This window comes from Saccopteryx bilineata, chromosome 10 (genome assembly GCF_036850765.1).
Source record: "Saccopteryx bilineata isolate mSacBil1 chromosome 10, mSacBil1_pri_phased_curated, whole genome shotgun sequence".
Classification (NCBI taxonomy): domain Eukaryota; kingdom Metazoa; phylum Chordata; class Mammalia; order Chiroptera; family Emballonuridae; genus Saccopteryx; species Saccopteryx bilineata.
The window spans coordinates 9,881,706-9,901,873 of NC_089499.1; the positions used below are offsets into that span (position 1 = coordinate 9,881,706).

At 42.0% G+C, this 20,168-nt stretch overlaps 1 protein-coding gene across 3 annotated transcripts in view; it reads right to left on the reverse strand.

Moving 5' to 3' along the window:
* The window catches only part of KIF15 (kinesin family member 15), a 64,081-nt gene that overhangs the window by 40,928 nt on the left and 2,985 nt on the right, over nt 1-20,168 (reverse strand). For all 3 annotated transcript variants that reach the window (XM_066245041.1, XM_066245040.1, XM_066245042.1), the window contains exons 2-8: nt 17,040-17,082; nt 16,338-16,521; nt 9,747-9,823; nt 6,789-6,826; nt 4,176-4,273; nt 2,554-2,733; nt 958-1,167 (exon numbers count right to left, since the gene is read on the reverse strand). In XM_066245041.1, coding sequence (XP_066101138.1) covers nt 958-1,167; nt 2,554-2,733; nt 4,176-4,273; nt 6,789-6,826; nt 9,747-9,823; nt 16,338-16,521; nt 17,040-17,082 — 830 coding nt within the window. The remainder of the gene's footprint in view (nt 1-957; nt 1,168-2,553; nt 2,734-4,175; nt 4,274-6,788; nt 6,827-9,746; nt 9,824-16,337; nt 16,522-17,039; nt 17,083-20,168) is intronic.

The following is a 20,168-nucleotide window of genomic DNA, read 5'->3' on the forward strand; positions in this document are numbered from 1 at the left end:
CATTGGGAAGGTTGAGTTAATATATACAAAGCATTTAGAATAGGTCCGGCATAATTCTATTGTAAACATGCTATTTTTTTTTGCTTCATTTCTCAATAAAAACACAATCCTGAGATTGCCTGAAACCACCTGAGAGCTCAGGAGGCTCAACTGCTTGCCTTAAATGCAAAAAGTAGACTCTTGTCTATTTCTGACTGTTCGCCCCTAGCCTTCATATAGCCTATGGAATCCACATACCTTTAATTGACAATACATATTTACATACTAGCAATACTATGACAGACAACCTTGGACCCCGATGTGAATACCCCGGCCCAGGCCTATGTCCTGAACGCCCACCCTAAAGTATGAAACAGCACAGTTGTTCTTTCTCTCTAGGCTCCGCCTCCTGAACCTGGCAGTGGTGAGCTAAGTTTTTACAAAAGAGGCTTTCTGCATAAAATCACTCAAAACTTTTCTTTCTCAGTTCTTTGGGGAGCCAAGAGCAAACTTGACCAGGTACTCAACCTCCATGATCTAGGCTGACTTGCGCCTTCAACCCAAGCCGTCCACTGACCTATGCTGACATGCCAAACTCACTTGGCATCCACAACAACCCTTAAGATGACACCCTGTGGGCCATGTGACCCTGTTCCTCTCCCTGTCCAAATCCCGGCCCCTTTGAGAACACAACGCAGGAGCTGCTTCCTGCCCACACTTCACCCTAGCAGTCCACCCGCTCTTCCTCCTCTGACCCCTGCTGCCACTCGTATGATGTCATCCCTTCTGGCATGCACTCAAATACGTACTCTCGCTTCTACAGACTTGTCCGATGTATGTATACTGTCCCTACTCCACAACAAAAATTCTCTCTTTGACAATCTTATTTCTTTGTAGCCTCCACAACACTTAGCTTGGTATTGATTTCTGTAAGAATTCACACACAAGTTCAACTGAAGACCATAATTCCATTCTTACCTTCAACCTCATCCCTTCTGCATGGGAGTCTCTCTGCCTTTCGGATCCTGCTAAATCCACCAGATTGAGGAGGGAGGTCCGTATATTCACAGTCTCATTGCTTTTCTCCATTGATTCTATTGTAATTGTAAAGACTGCGTGAGACCTCGAGGACTCTCTATTCATTGATGTCGATGCGACACGCCTGTTTCTCCATCCTCCAGACAATACCTAGACAGAAGGAAAATAGATCACCACAACTTCCAAGTGGTCCAACAGCCACTAACATCAGCAAGAGCACTGTAAAAGTAGCAAGAACAGATACTGGTCCATCAGGGAACATACTCGAGGTGCTCTCCTTCCCCTTTCCTTTCTGTCCGCTCCATGTGATGGAAAGAGAAAAAGGGAATCATAAGGCATAGGATCGCCTGACCAGGCAGTGGCGCAGTGGATGGAGTGTCGGACTGGGATGCCAAGGACCCAGGTTCGAGACCCCGAGGTCGCCAGCTTGAGCGCAGGTTCATCTGGTTTGAGCAAAAGCTCACCAGCTTGGACCCAGGGTCGCTGGCTCAAGCAAGGAGTTACTTGGTCTGCTGAAGGCCCGCGATCAAGGCACATATGAGAAAGCAATCAATGAACAACTAAGGTGTCACCACGAAAAACTGATGATTGATGCTTCTCATCTCTCTCCGTTCCAGTCTGTCTGTCCCTATCTATCCCTCTCTCTGACTCTCTCTGTTAAAAAAAAAAAAAAAAAAAGAAGGCATAGGATCTAGGACTGGCTTTGCTGTTCCCTATTTGTGTTAACTTAATGCAAATCACCACATCTCCCAGAACCCTTTCTTTCTCTAGATGATAAAGCCCGAGATCCGTCTCAGTGACCTCACACCCCCATGTCTGTGGCTCTCCCGGTCTACCAGGTATTTGTTCTCCGTGCCTACTCCCTCTGGCAAGCAGGGCACAGGGAAGGCTGTCTGCAGGCTCTGGAATCAGATGAACAGGAGGTCAACCCTGGCTCTACTATTCACTAGTTGTGTGGGCTGGGGCCAGTCGAATCTTTTCAAAGCTCAGTCCCTATTTGTAAAATGGGATTATGGGTCCTACCCTAAAGGGTAGAACAGCTCAATCTATAATATGCATACTTATCACTTGGGGATCTTGTTACAGTTCAGATTCTGATTCAGTAGCTGTGAGGCAGGGCTTGGTTTCTGTATTTGTCACAGGCTCCCAGGTGATACTCAGTCTGAGAGCTGTATTTTGAGTCGCAAGGTCACAGTATGTACAGCTGGGTTAGGCAGCAGAGATCTGAGTAGTTCCTAAAAGGAGCAGCTCCCAGGGAAATCCACTAAATAACTACGGACACTACAAAATGTCCCCATGTCCTCCGGGATGGATTTTACCAAAACAGCGCGGAATCAGGAGGCGCAAAGTTCTACTTTAACTAAGGGGAGATCTATAAAGCACCACCATATTCCTTTTTCTTCTCTTCTCATGAACATTCTGTGTTATGCCTGTAAAGAATATTCTCAGTAGCTCCATGCTTGCTTTTGTTGAGGTCAAGCTGCACTGCACAGCACGCTATGGTGCACAAGGATGAAAATGCTCGGGTCCGGATACCTGATAGGCTCCAGCAGCGGAGGTCACCGCCTGCTCCACGGCACCAACGACAAACACCCCCTTCTTGATATGCTCCCGTAAGTACAGTCCAGCTGACGCGGAGTCCAGTAGGTCATAGATCTGCTCGTTGTAGATTTCAATAAAGGAGCACTTACAGAGGAAGCTCTTTCCAGCTCCAGCCTGTAAGACAAGCCTGGTTTAGCTGTTATTTTCATGCACGTAACTCTGTGTTTCATGAGCAATTAACCTTTTTCTTACTTCACAAGTGCAAATTTTCTACAACTTCATCCTTCACACCATAAAAGTCAGTTTAAAAAAACCTAGGTAACTAGTTTCAACACATCATTCCATTTCAAAGAAGCATCACTGTGGTCGCAGGAGCCCTCAAATTGCCAGAGGTGCTGAGGACTGGGAGATGGGAACTGAGCAGTCCCGCGGGGCATTTTCATTTACTGCCTTATATATTGGACTTCCTCATACAGTTTTTTTGGAGCAAGCGTTATAGACTTTAAAAGACAGAAAATAACAATTTAAAAGCCTCTCGGGCCTGACCTGTGGCGCAGTGGATAAAGCGTTGACCTGGAAATGCTGAGGTCGCCGGTTCGAAAACCTGGGCTTGCCTGGTCAAGGCACATATGCTTCCTGCTCCTATCCCTTCTCTCTCTCTCTCTCTCTCTCTCTCTCTCTCTCTCTCCCTCTCTCTCTCCTTTCTAAAATGAATAAATAAAATAAAATTTAAAAGCCTCTCTATTCAGTCTTTAACCACAGAAATGCACAAGACTCACATTTCGCTGGCATGTAATGTGGATTAGGGATAGTGTCCACAAAAGAATAAATGATGAACCAATGTTACATACATATCAGTCTTTAAAACACAGAACACTTCCAGGCTGTTGAGCTTGGAATTCACCACGCTAAAGAGGCACAATCATGAGAACAGAAGCCAATGGAAGAGAAAAACCCCCATCCCCAGAATGGTGGAGCCACATGTGAACAAGGACACCAGTCAGGTGGTAGCAGGTGCTGCAAAGGTAACAAAGGGCCCATCACAACTGGACGTCATCATGACATCTGTGAACACCTGGGTCAATTGTGAGCCTTAGGACAGGGAAGGGACGGAGCTCAGTGAACCTGTTTTCCTCAGTTCAGACCTTCTTTACACTTTCTCTCCTACCAAGTCTGAAAGCCTAGGAAGCACGACGTACCTCCTTCCTCTAAACCAGCAACCTGGGATCGCGAGTGAAGCATGTTTTATACACTAAAAGCTTTTAGAAAACAAAAAACTCAGAATCTTTCATTGACTCTTAAGAACTGACAGTATTTTTAGACCACACTAGCCTGTCGACACTGTAAATACAATCTTCTCCATGTATCATGACTAGTAGCTAACTTCTCAAAATAGAATTACTTTGGTTTTTTAAAAAATATTTTATTTATTAATTTTAGAGAGAAGAGAGAAAGAGATAGATGGGGGAGGAGCAGGAAGCATCAACTCCCACATGTGCCTTGACTGGGCAAGCCCAGGGTTTCAAACTGGCGACCTCAGCGTTCCAGGTGGACGTTTTATCCACTGCGCCACCACAGGTCAGGCAGAACGGCTTTATTTTTACAAAAAGTTTTACCTTCTCTTTTTCACGCTCAATTAAGGAAAACAAATATTCAAAACTTCGTGGGATTACTCCTCTCAGGTTATGAGAAAAATGATCAGATTCAGATGGTCCTAAAAAATACAAAAAACATAGCTGCTCATTTTTATTCATATTACAGGAGTCCTTCAAAACAACAACACTGAAAGTCAATTAACACAGAAACAAGGTGACACATTATTATGTCTTTTATCTGTGATACCAAACAAGTTAAATTCGGGTCTGAGAGAGATGGAATAGAAACTGTCTATTAATGGTACTAAAGGAAAGGCCCACAATAACCACTAACCAACTTTAAAAAGTAGTTGTTATTAAAAAAACATCTAGGTACCAAACTTGCAATTTTCCCTTACTAAGTACCAAAATTAGCAGAAATACCAAACAACTGTACTTTCCTTCTTACGTGCAACGTTCCATCTCATAGGCTGAGATGTGCACAGTGGCTGTGTGGTCATAGGCTAATTAGTTAGTCTCAGAGTTCCTAACTATAAAATGAGGAGAATGATGGTAGTTACTACCTCACAGGTTCTTACTAGTAATTACCATTAGCTTTTTATTTTTTTAATTGACCGATAAAAGCCAAACTGGTAAGATACTGTGGGAATATTTCAAGAGACTGCTATGGAGACAGAAAAGGGTAGAGTACTCCTCTCTCTGGGTTGACCCTGGGGAACAAGGAGATGTGAGTGGATAAGTAACTAGCAGGATTTTACAGAAAACTAATTTAAGCTCTATATAGAGAAAAAGTTGTAGCTAGAAAAGACGTAGAACTTACTATAAATTTTGGGTTAATATGCCTTAGAGACCAAAGGAAGCAACAAAAGGCTGGTGTGTGCAAGAGGGTACAGAAAATATTTTAAATGTTATCACTGTTTTGGCATGCTACACCCTTAATATTTTAAATAAATGTAGTCCTTGTAAATTGTACCTTAAAGCAGTGGTCCCCAACCCTCGGGCCACGGATCGGTACCAGTCCACAGAGAAAGAATAAATAACTTACATTATTTCCGTTTTATTTATATTTAAGTCTGAATGATATTTTATTTTTTTTAAATGACCAGATTCCCTGTTACATCCGAAGACTCACTCTTGACGCTTGTCTCGTAAGTTCAACAATTATATTTAAAAATACCAGTTTTTACACCAGTCACATAATTTTATTTTGTGCATTTATCCGTCCCACCCTAAAGGCCAGTCCGTGAAAATATTTTCTGACATTAAACCTGTCTGTGGCCCAAAAGAGTTTGGGGACCACTGCCTTAAAGCATGTACCAGAGACAGAGAATGCAAGTACATGAACAAAGAGGACAAATGATATCAGTGTGCCTTTTCCTGTTAAATGACAAAGACACTCAGCATATACTGTAGTTACCATCACATCTCTAGCCTTAGCTCCTAACCCTGCTTCCACTCTGGTTCCTCCTACAGTCTTCCTTCTATTCAGACGCTTAAAGCAATCCTTTCAATTACACATCAGATCATGCAATTATTTTAAAAAAACAAAAACAAATGACCAAAACCTTCCAAGACTGCACACACACTCATAAAATCCAGTCCTTGCCAGGTCCTACATGACCGGCCTCAGGCTACAGCTCCAACCTCCTTTCTACTCCCCCTTAGCCTGGAAACTGCCACCCTAGCCCATGGTCTTCTCGCTGCTCCTTAAATACTCCTCAGCAAGCTCCCACCTCGAGGCCTCTGCACCTAGTCCCTCTGCCTGGAAGATTCTTCTTCTGGATAGTTTCGTGGCTCAAGTTAATCCCACTTAGTAATTCTATTGAAATGCCACCTCCTGAGAGGCCTTCTCTAAACCACCTACCTATATGTAACAGCTGTACCCACTCCCCTGCTCTTTTCCACACACCCTTTTTTTCCTTTTCATAGCACTTACTACCTCTGCCATAACTACTAGACATTTATTTGCTTATAATTATCCCCCCTGAGAATATACAGTTAGCTCCACATAAGCCTGGGCATTGCCTTGTATTCAAGTAGACCAGTAGAGCCTGGCATATTATAAGTGCTCAATTATTTATTGTTAATAAAACCTCAGAGGAAAAAAAAAGAAAAAAAAAATTGAATTTGACCATATAGGTACTGGCCAGTGGCTCAGTGGACAGAGCGTCAGCCCGGCATATGGATGTCCCAGGTTTGATTCCTGGTTAGGGCACAGAGGAGAAGTGACCATCTGCTTCTCTCCCCCTTCCTCTTCTCTTCCCCTTACCCTCATGTAACCAGTGTCTCGACTGGTTTGAATGTGGCTCTAGGTGCAGAGGATAGCTCCATTGGAGCGCTTTAGCCTCAGGTACTAAAAATAGCTCAGTACTTGAGAATCGGCCCCAGATGGGGTTGCCAGGTAGATACTGGTCGGGGTGCCTATCTCCCCTTATTTCACCTAAATAAGTAGATTAAATGAACCTGGTTCAAAGCCATGGGCTTGCCTGGTCAAGGCACATATGGGAGTTTATGCTTCCTGCTCCTCCCTCCACTTCTTTCTCTTTCTTCTCTAAAATAAACAAATAAAATATAAAAATATATAAAAATAAAAAGTAGATTAAATCAGCAAATATCAATCTTTAATTTACTTACCCATCATAGTAAATGTTTTTCCTGAGCCAGTCTGTCCACTGTAAAAAGAATGAGATATATATTATTTTTACATATGAAATTTAGACTACCTTCCTACTTTAACATGTTTTACTCATGTATAAATTTTCCCCACAAAGCGCTGATTTTCTTTGTCTTTTAACTACATTAGGTAAAAAATGAATGATCCTTTATCTTTTCTACTTCCACGAAGAGCTAATCACTGTTAACTGTCTGGTAAATGCTCTGGGCCATATAAACACAGCCATCAGTTTTCATTTAGCTTTTACTTACAACATTGGAACAATGCTCTTAACACTGCTCTGCAACCTTTTTATATTTTCCCCCTAAATTTTACCCCAGATACTTTCCTAAATCAGAAGAGATCTGCTTCATTTTTTTTTTAGCTGCACAGTATTCTTCAATGTACAATTCATTTAATGAGAAATGGACTTTTATTTTCAATTTGTGTTATTCTACATAATGCAGCAATTCCTTTCCTAAATTCTGCCTTTAAGATATGAAAATGTCTTCATTTAAAAATTAACCAACTTTAAAGATCCTTATGTACGGTTTAACTTTGGGTGTAGTATCATATCTCTTCAGTTACCCTGAGAAACAGGAGTAACAAAAAATTTTTAAAAAAAGTTATGTTGAAGATAAATGTTGCCCTGGCCAGTTAGCTCAGAGATAGAGCATTGGCACAGCATGCGGAAGTCCCAATTTCGATTCCCAGTTAGGGCACTCAGGAGAAGCAACCATCTGCTTCTCCACCCCTCAACCTGCCCCCATCTATCTCTCTCCCTCTTCCTCTCCCACAGCCATGGCTCGAATGGTTCAAGCAAAGACACAGCGGCCCAGACAGGCAGAGCATACCCTGGTAGAGGGCTTGCAGGGTATGCCAGACAGGGTGCATGTAGGAGTTGGTCTATGCCTCCCGTCTCTCACTTAATAAAAAAATTTTTTTAGCCTGACCGGGTGGTGGCGCAGTGGACAGAGCGTTGGACTGGGATGTGGAAGACCCAGGTTCAAGACCCCGAGGTCATCAGCTTGAGCGAGGGCTCATCTGGTTTGAGCAAAAGCTCACCACCTTGAGCCCAAGGTCGCTGGCTTGAGCAAGGGGTTACTCAGTCTGCTGCAGGCCCGTGGTCAAGGCACATATGAGAAGGCAATCAGTGAACAATTAAGGTGTTGCAATGCGCAACAAAAAACTAATGATTGATGCTTCTCATCTCTCCGTTCCTGTCTGTCCCTGTCTATCCCTCTCTCTGACTCTCTGTCTCTGTAAAAAAAAAAAAAAAATTAAAAAGTAGATGTCAATCAGGGTGTCAAATACCTTCAGTTTGAATTTATAGCACAAATATAAAATTTTTATTTTAGTTTTTGGTTAAATGCCCCCAAAGCTAGAAAACAGTATGGCCTAGTTATTTACCTTTCTTGTGAAAGTAGGAAAAAAAGACCTTTCGTAACTCAGAGTGACAAATGGATATTACTGAGTCTTCTACTTGAGAGTGAGGGGGCAGTATTAACAATTACTCTAGAATCCAGACTGTATTAGGTAAACCAGAAAGTATGCTCACCCAACCAATGAATCACTATGTCTCTCCAAATGTCAGCGTGGGAAGTTACAGATAAACAAGAAAGACTAGAATGAACCCTGTGGATTCACTGGATTCTAGAATGAACCCATGTGAATTCTAAACCCTTGGATAAAGTTAGAGGCATGAGTATGAACTCTTGTTTAGCGTAACACAGAGGCACATGGGTAGGTAGAGAAATAACTATAGATACGTCTTCATATATGACTTAGTATGTATATAAAACTAGCTCTGAGAAGGCCCAGAGTCAATGATACTCCAGTAGCAACAAACACACCTCGTGCCCAGATCTTCGTTCCTAAATACCATTCTCCAGTAAATAAACCAGGGCTCTTTCGCGAAATGGCTGATCCTAAGCCTAGGACAGGGAAAATACAAGATGAGCCAGGAGCATCTTGTAGCACCAGGAAGTAGGCAAGTGATAAAACCCTAAAGGATGTGACACATCAGTGGGACACAGAAACCAACCTCTAAAAGCTCTATTGGCCAAACTAAAACAATACAAGCAACAAGTTAAATATAACGTAGTACTGGATTATAACCCAAGGTCCATGCCATAGATAAACAGGGGAGAAGCGATGAATTTTCCTTACAGCATCCCAAATACAGTAAGTCCTCACTTGATGCTGTCACTAGGTTCTGCAACTCTTTTCTTCCTTTTTTATCTTTTAAACTTTTATTTATTGATTTTATTGTGAGAAGGGAGGGAAAGAGAAAGACAGAAACATCGATCTGTTCCTGTATGTGTCCTGACAGGGGATCATACCAGGAAGCTCTGCGCTTCAGGACAATGTTCCAACTGAGCTATCCACCAAGGCAGGTTCTGTGACTTTATGTGAAATTGATGTGTATCAAAACCAATGCTACCATAGGTTAATCAATATAAACAAGAGTTAAGTTCCTAGAGCACCTTATCAAAGTTCTAACTAAATAAAGTTTTTAAAAAACCTGCTACAATATCAGTATATAGTCTCCAGGAGGTTAAGTTTAAACCCCTCCATCTTGAGTATCTAGGTAGGGGAAACCTAATCATGAATCCTTAAAATGAGAACCTGTCACATGTCTAGTTCGAGGGTGATGTGACAAGGAAGAGACTAAACTGCATGCTGCTGGTTTTGTAGAGCTGTAAGTCGAGTAACGTGCGTGGCCTGGCCTGCGGAGAAGGCGGTTCCTAAGGGAAGCCAGCCCTTCTGACACCTCCATTTATCCCAGTGAGACCACGCCAGATTCTGACTTAGAGAACTGTGAAATAATGACTGTTGTTTCACCACTAAGTTTGTGACAATTTGTTACATCAGCCGCAGGAAATGAACAGAAGCACTTGTCATTGCACCCCTGCATAAGGACAAAGGTAGCAACTTACTATGCAAAGATGGTGCCATTATACCCACTCATACAGGATTCCACAATGCCTTTGGCTACCGTTGAGAACACAGACTCCTACAAATGTAAGTAACAAATATGTTAACATGTCATAAAAATAAAAACATTTTTCGTTAAAAAAAAAAAGAAAACGGTTTTCCTAAACTACATCCTAAAATATAACAATAAAAATTGTTATATAATTTTTTGGTTAGAACTTTTTAAACATTATGATAACATTAAAATTATATCCACCATAGAAAAAAGGCTAAAACATCTAAGATGGCAAAACTGGAAACATATTTATGTCCATTAATCAATCTCCTATATAATTATAGATTTAAAGGTCACATCTAGACATTATATAGAATTTTTAGCACACTGCATGCAATTATTACACTAGTATTAACATAAAATATATAGCCCGATATATACTTCAGTGCTTTACTCACAAGCTTGTGCTAAATAATATCTCATTTCTATTTTCATTTTTCCATATAAATAAATGCGTTCTCATCAATAATGCACATATTCCTAGATGTGCACTAATACAGCAGCCATGAGCCACGTGTGACTATTGGGCACCTGAAATACAGCTACTTCAACCTGAGATGTGTTCTAAGTGTAAAACAAACACCAGATTTGGAAGACTGAACATGAAAAAAGAAAAGAAAAAGAAAAATATCTCAATAACTTCTCTATGTTTAAACATTGAAAGGATATTTTAAGACACACTGGGTTAATAAGATACAGAATTAAAATAATTTTACCTATTTCTTTTTTAATGTAGCTACTAGAAAATTTTAAATTATATATGTGGCTCACTTTATATTTCCCATTGTCCGGCCATGCCTTAACGAAATAAAACATTAAAAAATAAAGATCTAAATAGCTAAAAATATCCATGTGTACAAGGGAGTAATCAACAGCTGTGATGTCCAATATAGTAGCCATTGACAATATGTGGCTATTTAAATTTAAAGTAATTAGAATTCAATAAAACTTAACAGTCAGGTCCTTCAGATGCACTAGACACATTTCAAGTGCTCAATAGCCAATGTGGCTAGTGCAGCTGAGAAACTGAATATTAACTTTTACTCCATCTTTACATAGCCAACACAGGGATAGAGGTTACCATAAGGGACAGCACAAATACAGAACATTTCCATCACTGTGGAAGGCTGTACTGGATAGAGCTGACTGGATCTTAACTAAACTGTCCTTAATTAGAACAGCAGTTATTGACATCACAGTAATCTTGCATCTATCACTCTCATGACCGAATGTTTGTGTCCTCCCCCAAATGCATATGTTGAAACCCTTATCCCCAGTGTGATGGTATTTGGAGATGGGCCATGGAGAGGTAATGAAGTCTCCCTCTCTCCCATCCTGTCCCATTCTCTCCCTTGCCCCTCCATCACTCCACCAGCGAGGACACGGTGAGAAGGCAGGTGTCTACAAGCCAGGAAGCGAGTTCTCAACAGACACTGGATCACCTGGCCCTGTTGTTGTCTTAGACCTCCCAACCTCCAGGAACTATGAAAAACACTGGGGAACAAAATTTTTGTTGCATCCACAAAAACACTTCTTACCTAATTAAGAGTGTGCTGATCTCAAATCTGACAGTTTTTCTCTGTAAGCTAGTTTTTTTGCAATTCAAGATTTTAGGTTTTCATCTTATTGTAAAATTTTCAACATTTACTTTCATATAATGAAAGTAGAATGTCTTCTTGGTCATCATCTTTGTGGAAATACAGTGTGTCCGTAAAGTCATGGTGCACTTTTAACCGGTCACAAGGAAGCAACAAAAGACGATAGAAATGTATAATCTGCACTAAATAAAAAGAAAACTCTCCCAGTTTCATACCTATTCAGTGCAGTTCCACGTGGGCTCACGCAGATTTTTTAGGACTCCTTAGGTAGCTATCCCGTGTAGCCTCTACAAACTTGTCACTGACTGATGGCCTACCAGAACAGGGTTTCTCCACCAAACTGGTTTCCTTCAATTGCTTATCCCACTGAGTAATGTTATTCCTATGTGGTGGCACTTCGTTATAAACACGCCGATATACACGTTGCACTTTGGTCACAGATTCTAATTTAGCGAGCCACAGAACACACTGAACTTTCCGCTGTACCGTCCACATCTCGACTGGCATGGCCGCGGGCTGCTCCACTGTATACACAGTGTTCCGTCATCATCTGCGCATGCACACACGCTGCCACATCAACCTACAGAAACTGTGAGGGTTTTCCTTTTATTTGGTGTAGATTTCACATTTCTATCGTCTTTTGTTGCTTTCCTGTGACCGGTCAAAAGTGCACCATGACTTTACGGACACACTGTATAATAATTTATATAATGCAGTAAATACACTAATACACTAAAAGATATGATTGCATCAGAATTTGTCTACAATTTCAAAATAGAACATATTAAAACACTTATTTTAATCATAAAACTTGCACAAAACTTATTTAAATTCTATTCAGGCAAAAATGTGCGTTTGTAGCTCTTGCGTTTGTGTACTTGTTGAGGACAATCTCGTTTGATGCTCCAGCAGTAGTCTGCTCATCACTAACAGCTCCAAGATTTTAGGGAAACTTATCAAATTGACTGTTTAGGAAGTGAATCTTAACGCTCATGTTACATCCAATGTCACAGAAAGCCAACGGCATCCTTTGAACCAGAAGTTCATAGTTTTCTGCTATTTTGTTGCCAAGGAAGTTCCTTGTAATTGCCACAAAAGACTGCCATGCTGCTTTCTCCTCCTTATTCATCTTCTTGGCAAATTTTCGTCAAGTATGAGGGTTAGAATTTGAGATCCATTGAATAAACCTGCTTTTATCCTCTCGAAAGACAAGGCAGGAAAAGTAGAAATAATATGTTTAAAGTATTCACTTTCTCTATTCAAAGCCTGAACAAACTGCTTCATTAAGCCAAGTTTGAATGTGAAGTGGGGAAAAAATGATCCTGTCTCGATTAACTACAGGTTCATTCACAATATTTTGAATCCTTACTTCCAGAGCTCACGTTTCAGCCATTCCTTCTGTGTCCAGTGTTTCTCCCCAGCTCAGCTGTCCCACGAACACAGAAATCAAGGATACTTCGTGAAACCTCTCTGTTGTCCTAACAGGAAATTTACCATTTTAAGATTCAAACAAATGATCTAGTTATGCTCCTCATACTTCAGAAAGTCGAGGACAATTTTTTTTTTTTTTTGTATTTTTCTGAAGTTGGAAACGGGGAAAGACAGTCAGACTCCTGCATGCGCCCGACTGGGATATACCCGGCACGCCCACCAGGGGCAATGCTCTGCACACCAGGGGGCAATACTCTGCAGCTACCAGAGCCACTCTAGCGCCTGGGGCAGAGGCCAAGGAGCCATCCCCAACACCCGGGCCATCTTTGCTCCAATGGAGCCTTGGCTGCGGGAGGGGAAGAGAGACAGAGAGGAAGGAGTGGGGGGGGAAGCAAATGGGCGCTTCTCCTATGTGCCCTGGCCGGGAATCGAACCCGGGTCCCCCGCACGCCAGGCCGATGCTCTACCGCTGAGCCAACAGGCCAGGGCCGAGGACAATTTTTATGTCATTCTTACTAAGTCATTCAATTTGGGTTGGCTAAACTGCTGAGGGGTTAATGACTGCTTGGCATCAGAAGACCCTTCTGATTCTACAACCATTTCCTCATGCATCTTATCAAAATACACTTGATCACCATGTTCACTTTCTTCATCCTTAGAAGAAATAAAACCATTGAAAACTAGAACTGGGAGTGTCTGAGTGTGGGATAGGTCGTATTGCTGAAGGAATCTTTATTATATGCGGCTTAAGTGTCTGTTTGTCGCCAATAGCTTATTGGTTGCTTGCGTAACTGTACTAGCCAATGGGGTGAAGTTGCCACGGCTGAACGCAAATTGAGCGGGTCAGGGGAAGGTGAACATTTGTTTGCATTGGCAATCATCTGCTTTTGAAACAGTTTAAGGCTGAACGCAAATTGAGCGTGTCAGGGGGAAGGTGAACATTTGTTTGCATTGGCAATCATCTGTTTTACATAAAAACAACGTCTTAACGTAATTTCTTTTAAGAATGCCTCCTAGAAAATACAGCACTGAAGAGGAGAGAAAAGGAACTAAAGCTGCACTGAAACGGCTTTCTTGACAAAAAGAAACCACTGAGCAGAGAAAGACAAGGCTTGCTTCAGTCGCAGAGTAAAAGCGTCGTTCTCGGCAAAATGAGACTGATGAGCATAGAGAAACAAGGCTTGCCTCAGATGCAAGACAAAAAAGCCTGTCTCGACAAAATGAGTCCCTTGAACAAAGGCAGGAGAGAAATGCAAAAAAACGACAGAGTAATGCTGACCGAAACTTTAAGCAATTAAGCAGGTAGAAGGGGGAAACCCCATGGGGCACTAAGCAAAGGGGCGTCCTCACCGCCTGCCCTGGGTAATTCAGTTTGAATTAGCAGACAACTTTGCACAAATCATTTTAATTACAATTTTATAATATCTAGAACAGCGGTCATTTCGTATGACCGCTGGGCTTTCTAGTATTAGGATATGTGATCATATGCCGTTTTTTCTTGCTGATGCCCTTTGTATGGATCAGACAGAAATAACAGTCACTGCTGTGGTCCTTAGGTACATGCCAAACCATGGGAATACCAAAAGGCATTCCTTTGCATTTTCCTTTTGTCCAGTTGCAAAGTATTTCCTCACAATTATGACACACAATAAGCGGAGCCCAATTCTTGTCTTGATCATCAAGGGGAACTTGAAAATAGGCAATATATGCACGTGTCACAAATGATGAAATATTGCGCCTTTGACGTTGAACTGTGTAACAGTCACATATATAACAGAAGGTGTCAGGACTATTCTTACATTTACGCCTACTCGAAGAAGCCATGATTCAATCTTAAAACAAAATAAGAGGGTGTTTTCATCAGATAACTTTTTACATTTAAAAAAAACTTCAATTATGTAAAAGTGATGTTTGTAAAACAGTAATTGCCTTGTGGTTATGTTCAATTCAAGAGTCGTTGCCCTTTAACTCCAATTTAGAAATCAATGCATGCCATTAACTGTAACAAAAAGAAATCAAAATTGCATAAAAACTAGAGTATGCACCAAAAAACAGATTTCAGCTTGACCAGGTGGTGGTGCAGTGGATAAAGCGTTGGATTGGGATGCAGAAGGGCCCAGGTTCGAGATCCCGAGGTCTCCAGCTTGAGCACGGGCTCATCTGGCTTGAGCAAAAAGCTCACCAGCTTGGACCCAAGGTTGCTGTGGCTCGTGCAAGGGGTTACTCGGTCTGCTGAGGGCCCATGGTCAAGGCACATATGGGAAAACAATCAATTAACAATTAAGGTGTCACAATGAAAAACTGATGATTAATGCTTCTGATCTGTCTCCATTCCTGTCTGTCTGTCCCTGTCTATCCCTCTGTCCCTGTAAAAAAACAAAACAAAACAAAAAACAACAACAAAAAGAAAAAATAGATTTCAGATTTGGAATCAGCAATGCAGAAATATATAGAAACAGTTCTAAAACCTCATGCAACAGAAAATGAGGGAAAAAATTGTTTCCCAGTGAAATCAATGGTTTTTGTTTAGGACACCAAGTCTAAGATATTTTTGTTAGAGCTGCCTGTGCTGACCAAGACACTCTCCTTATATGAGGCAGTTCAACCATACTTATCAGTTATCCTAGTGGCTCTAAGAAGTATACGTTCATGAACCTCCATCAGTAGATGAAGAGGAGTAGTGAAGAAGGCTTCCCATTCTGGTACAAAGTTCAATGAAGGATGAAAAATAACTTAATAAAATTAAATTTAAAATATTTATGGAATATTTAAGCTTCCTTAGCTGAGAGCTATCAAACTAAACAGACCAGAAACAAAATCCTCACAAATAAGTGAATCTTAATATGTTCTGGCCTGCAGTTTGAGTATGGGCTCATCTGGTTTGAAAAGCTCACCAGCTTGGACCCAAGGTCACTGGCTCGAGCAAGGGGTTACTCGGTCTGCTGATAGGCCCGTGGTCAAGGCACATATGAGAAAGCAATCAATGAACAACTAAGGTGCTGCAATACACAATGAAAAACTAATGATTGATGCTTCTCATCTCTCCGTTCTTGCCTGTCTTGTCTGTCCCTGTCTATCCCTCTCTCTGACTCTCTATCTGTCTCTGTAAAAAAAAAAAAAAAGTTCCGGCCTGACCAGGCAGTGGCGCAGTGGATAGAGCATCCGACTGGGATGCAGAGGACCCAGGTTCAAGACTCCAAGGTCACCAGCTTGAGCATGGGTTCATCTGGTTTGAGCAAAAGCTCACCAGCTTGGACCCTAGGTTGCTGGCTCGAGCAAGGGGTTACTCAGTCTGCTGAAGGCCCGCGGTCAAGGTACATATGAGAAAGCAATCAATGAACAACTAAGGTCTCACAACAAAAAACTGATGATTGATGCTTCTCATCTCTTTCCGTTCCTGTCTGTCTGTCTTTATCTATCCCTCTCTCTGACTCTCTCTGTTCCTGTAAAAAAAAATAAATAAATAAAATGTTCTGAACGGAAAGTTGAGTTTGCAAAATGATCAGTACCTGAGTGGTGTCCATGCCGGCGACATGATCAAACGTGAAGGTCTTGGGCTCAGGGTTTGAGTGCAGCCGGACAGTCGACGAGGAAAGCACAGATAAACATAAGTTCTGGTCTCCATCAGCTGATCCAGAACCCTCTGAGGGTGGACGAATTCGTACAAAGACTCTGATGGCGTCACCTTCATTACTAAAGACAACAAATGCGGCAGCTAAGTTTACTGGAGAAAAGAAAACTTTTTAAAGGATCTGAGGCTCATATTGTATCTAATGTTTCTATACTGAGAGTCTGCACAACTGAGCCCAATATTTACCTCACTTATGTTTCCTCTTTTAAGAGTCCTACACGACCCACACTGATTTGCCTCAGGACAGTCATCTTCACAAGACTTTACTGAAATCAACTCAAAGGGAGTTGATTCCAAGGAGCTCCAAGCACTGCTTGTCTCATTTACCTCTTACTGCAATAACAAAGTGAGTCACCCAAGGAAGAATTATGTTATTGATTCCATCTTTTAGCCTGGAAGGTGAAAGAGCAGGGGGTGGGGAGATGACCTTTCCAGATTTCCAGGCAGCCAAGGACCAAGCGTAATTCTGAAATACAAACCCCTTGTTTCATGTACCCCTTACTATGCTAAATGGATATTTTATATTTAGGAACACTATATCCCTAATTATTTTGGTCTCCTTAACGTGATTTTTCCTTACCTTGGCTGGTTAGACTGACAATTTGGCATACCGCGTAACTCAGCTAGAAAAGAAGATAAGAAGTCATTAAGGTGTTTAAAAGTGCAATATAAAAGTCCCAATCTTTATTTGGCCTGTTCCTCAGTTGCTGACAGGCCTTCTGTCTCCTTGGCTCCCGGACCTCCGTTATAACAGCAGGTGCTCCAGGGTCCTGGCCTTGATCTTCCTCTCTCTCTCCATGCCCATTCCCCTGGTGATAACAGTCTCAAATTATAGCATTGTTTCAAATGCTATACATAAACTGGTGATTCCCAGATTTAAACCTCCCAAACCACTCTCCTGAGCCCCAGACTCTTATAGCTAACTGCCTACTTGGTATCTCCAATTCAATGTCCAAAAGGCAAGGTCTCAAATGTAACATGGGCAAAACTGAGCTCCTGATCACCCCACCCCGCCAGGCTTCTCCATCTCACTTAATGACGAATCCATCTTTCCAAATGCTCAGGCCAAACCTCGGTCATTCCTCACCCTTTCCTTCTCACACTCATATTCAATCTGTTTGCCTGGTGGATCCCAGTTGAGGCACTCGTGGGAGTCCGTCTCTCTATGTTCCCTCCTCTCATTTGGAAAAGAATATGAAAAAAGAAAAGGAAGGAAGGAGGAAGGAAATTGATGAAAATTCCCTAAGAAAGATGAGTCTGTGTTACTTGAGCTAGGATCACTCCTTCCCGCCCAGGTCGGCAAAAAGTAGCAACACAGGAGGCAAGAGACATGCCATGCTCTCTGCAGCTTTGTTTGCTAACAGTATTTGTTCAATAAATCTAGACTCAAGCAAGAGTGGATGCCTGTGATATAATTAGTGAAGAGTGTATATGTATGTCGATTAAAGGAGTCCGCCCTGTGTATACACATCCCTTTGTAAAAATGAGGGAGCAAGGGTATTTATTCACAGCACCCCTTTGTGATAGTGGTCTCCATGGGAATGCTCCCACTCTCTTGCTTCAGTCCAGATATCCTGAGCAAATACTGTGGCTGTGCAGAAAGCATGAACGAACACTTTGGTCCAATAATGTACTAATTTCTGTGCTAATATCCCCTGAATACTAAAAATAGTCAAGGAAAAGAGCATAAGGAAATGTTTAAGTAATGTCATAAATTGACCTAAAAAGGTAATGAAACAACAAACACCTCAGAAGAGAATTACAATTGACAGCTAGAAGCATTAACATTGTTGGAAGGCTCAAATACCAAAGTTCACAATTTCTTTGATCTTCATAGCCTTGTCCTCATTACCATGCACACAATTTAATTCACTGAGATCCATTAGATCAGCTCAAAATCAGCTTTAAAAGAACAAGACTTTTTAAAGATTAGGCAATGTAAGAGGTGGGACATGTGGTACACAACAGTAAAGAACCAAGAAATTAGTGAAAATTAAAAGGTTGTATCAAAAGTAAAAATTGAGGCAGGATAGTAAGAAGCTAGGAAAATTCTTTGGCAAGTGGAATGGGAAAACACACAGATAGCTGAACAAATTGACAGAGCAATTTACAGCCAGGTACAGAAGTCCTGGAAAAGTCCCTGGTGCCTAGAAACAGGCAAAACTGTGCAGAACCTCACACCCAAGGTGGCCTTTCTTCCTGTAAGGCCAGGGGCCGCCGCCACCATTGTGGCCATTCACATGCAGGTTCTCACTGAATTAGGGCAGACGGTAAAGAAACGGCGGAGTCGGAGGATGGTGGGCTATTCTGTTTATTGGGGTCTCACCAAGGCAGGCAAGCCACAAGAAAAGCCAAGGGAAAAGCAGAAAACCTGCTTTTCCCATGGAGGGCCAGGGATCAGGGAGGAGAGAAAAAGAAATCCTCCTGCACCTCTTCGTGGTGGGGGCAGAACCTCTCTTCCAGTAAACATTAGCAAGACAATGGCTCCTCCCAATCAGGAAGGTAACCTGCAACCTCACATACCACTGCATCTGGCCTTACCCAGCCCCCAATGCAAACTATGAGTGAGCAAACAACTGTACATCAAATTTACAAAGTTATTTGACCAACACTTCTCCTGGCATATCGCTGGTCGTGCGGCTTAGATTCCCCTCACCTTTCCTCCCTGGAGATAACACCTGGGCATGGGTTGTACTTTAGCTCCAGACCCAGAAAAGCAACAAAGAGGGGCTGGATGCTAGGACAAGCTCCAATTCCTAAAGCCCTCCTGCCCCTGTCACTGCCCAATCAGTGGAGACTACAACCTGAAAGGGCACACCTCCAGAAGCTGATGAATATTCCATTGAGATCTCCCCTGAACTCCTGGCCTTTAACAACACTCAAAAAGAAGGTCCCAGGACACACTCTACCTCCCCCATGTCTTCCTCCCTGGGCAGCATGCATCTTCTAAACTCAGGACCCCACAGATTTGCAACCAGGGCAGCAGCGGGCAGCTGAGGCTCCTCCAGGGCTAACCCCCTGAACATGGTCCCAAGGCCGCCTTTTCTCTGCCTCTCCGGTGAGCTGACGACAGCCCCTCCTGGGCTCACTGCTTTCCCACCGCTTCTAGGTGTTGCAAAGTGGACCCAAATGTTGCAAAGTGGATTACCTTAATTCCGCAGGTTACATAGAGACATCGAGGCAGGATACAGAAGAAATTTTAAGAGGAGATTTATTAATAAACCCACTCCATACGACTTACACGGGGTATAGCTGACCCAAATCATGCAGCGTCCCATATAGCCCTCAGACTAGTGATATAGACATGATCATATACAGGAGGGGGAGCATGTCACAATAGTTAACTATTTACAACATTCATCTATAGATCTATTCTAATGAAAAAACATTCCTACACATCAAAACTTACAAGATAACACAATAATGAAAAATGTTGTTTTACATATTGTTGGTCAAATAAGTTTGTAAATATAATATATATGTTTGCTCATTTATAATTGCATTGGGTGTGGGGGACAGGCTGTAAGCAGGCAGGGTTGTTATAGCCTAAGGCTTAGTTTTAAGACTAAGCCTTTCCTAACCTTTTAATACTAAGATCTTTTCAAAACTAAGCTTTTCCCCCACACCCTTGACCAGGGGACCCCAAACTTTTTACACAGGGGGCCAGTTCACTGTCCCTCAGACCGTTGGAGGGCCGGACTATAAAAAA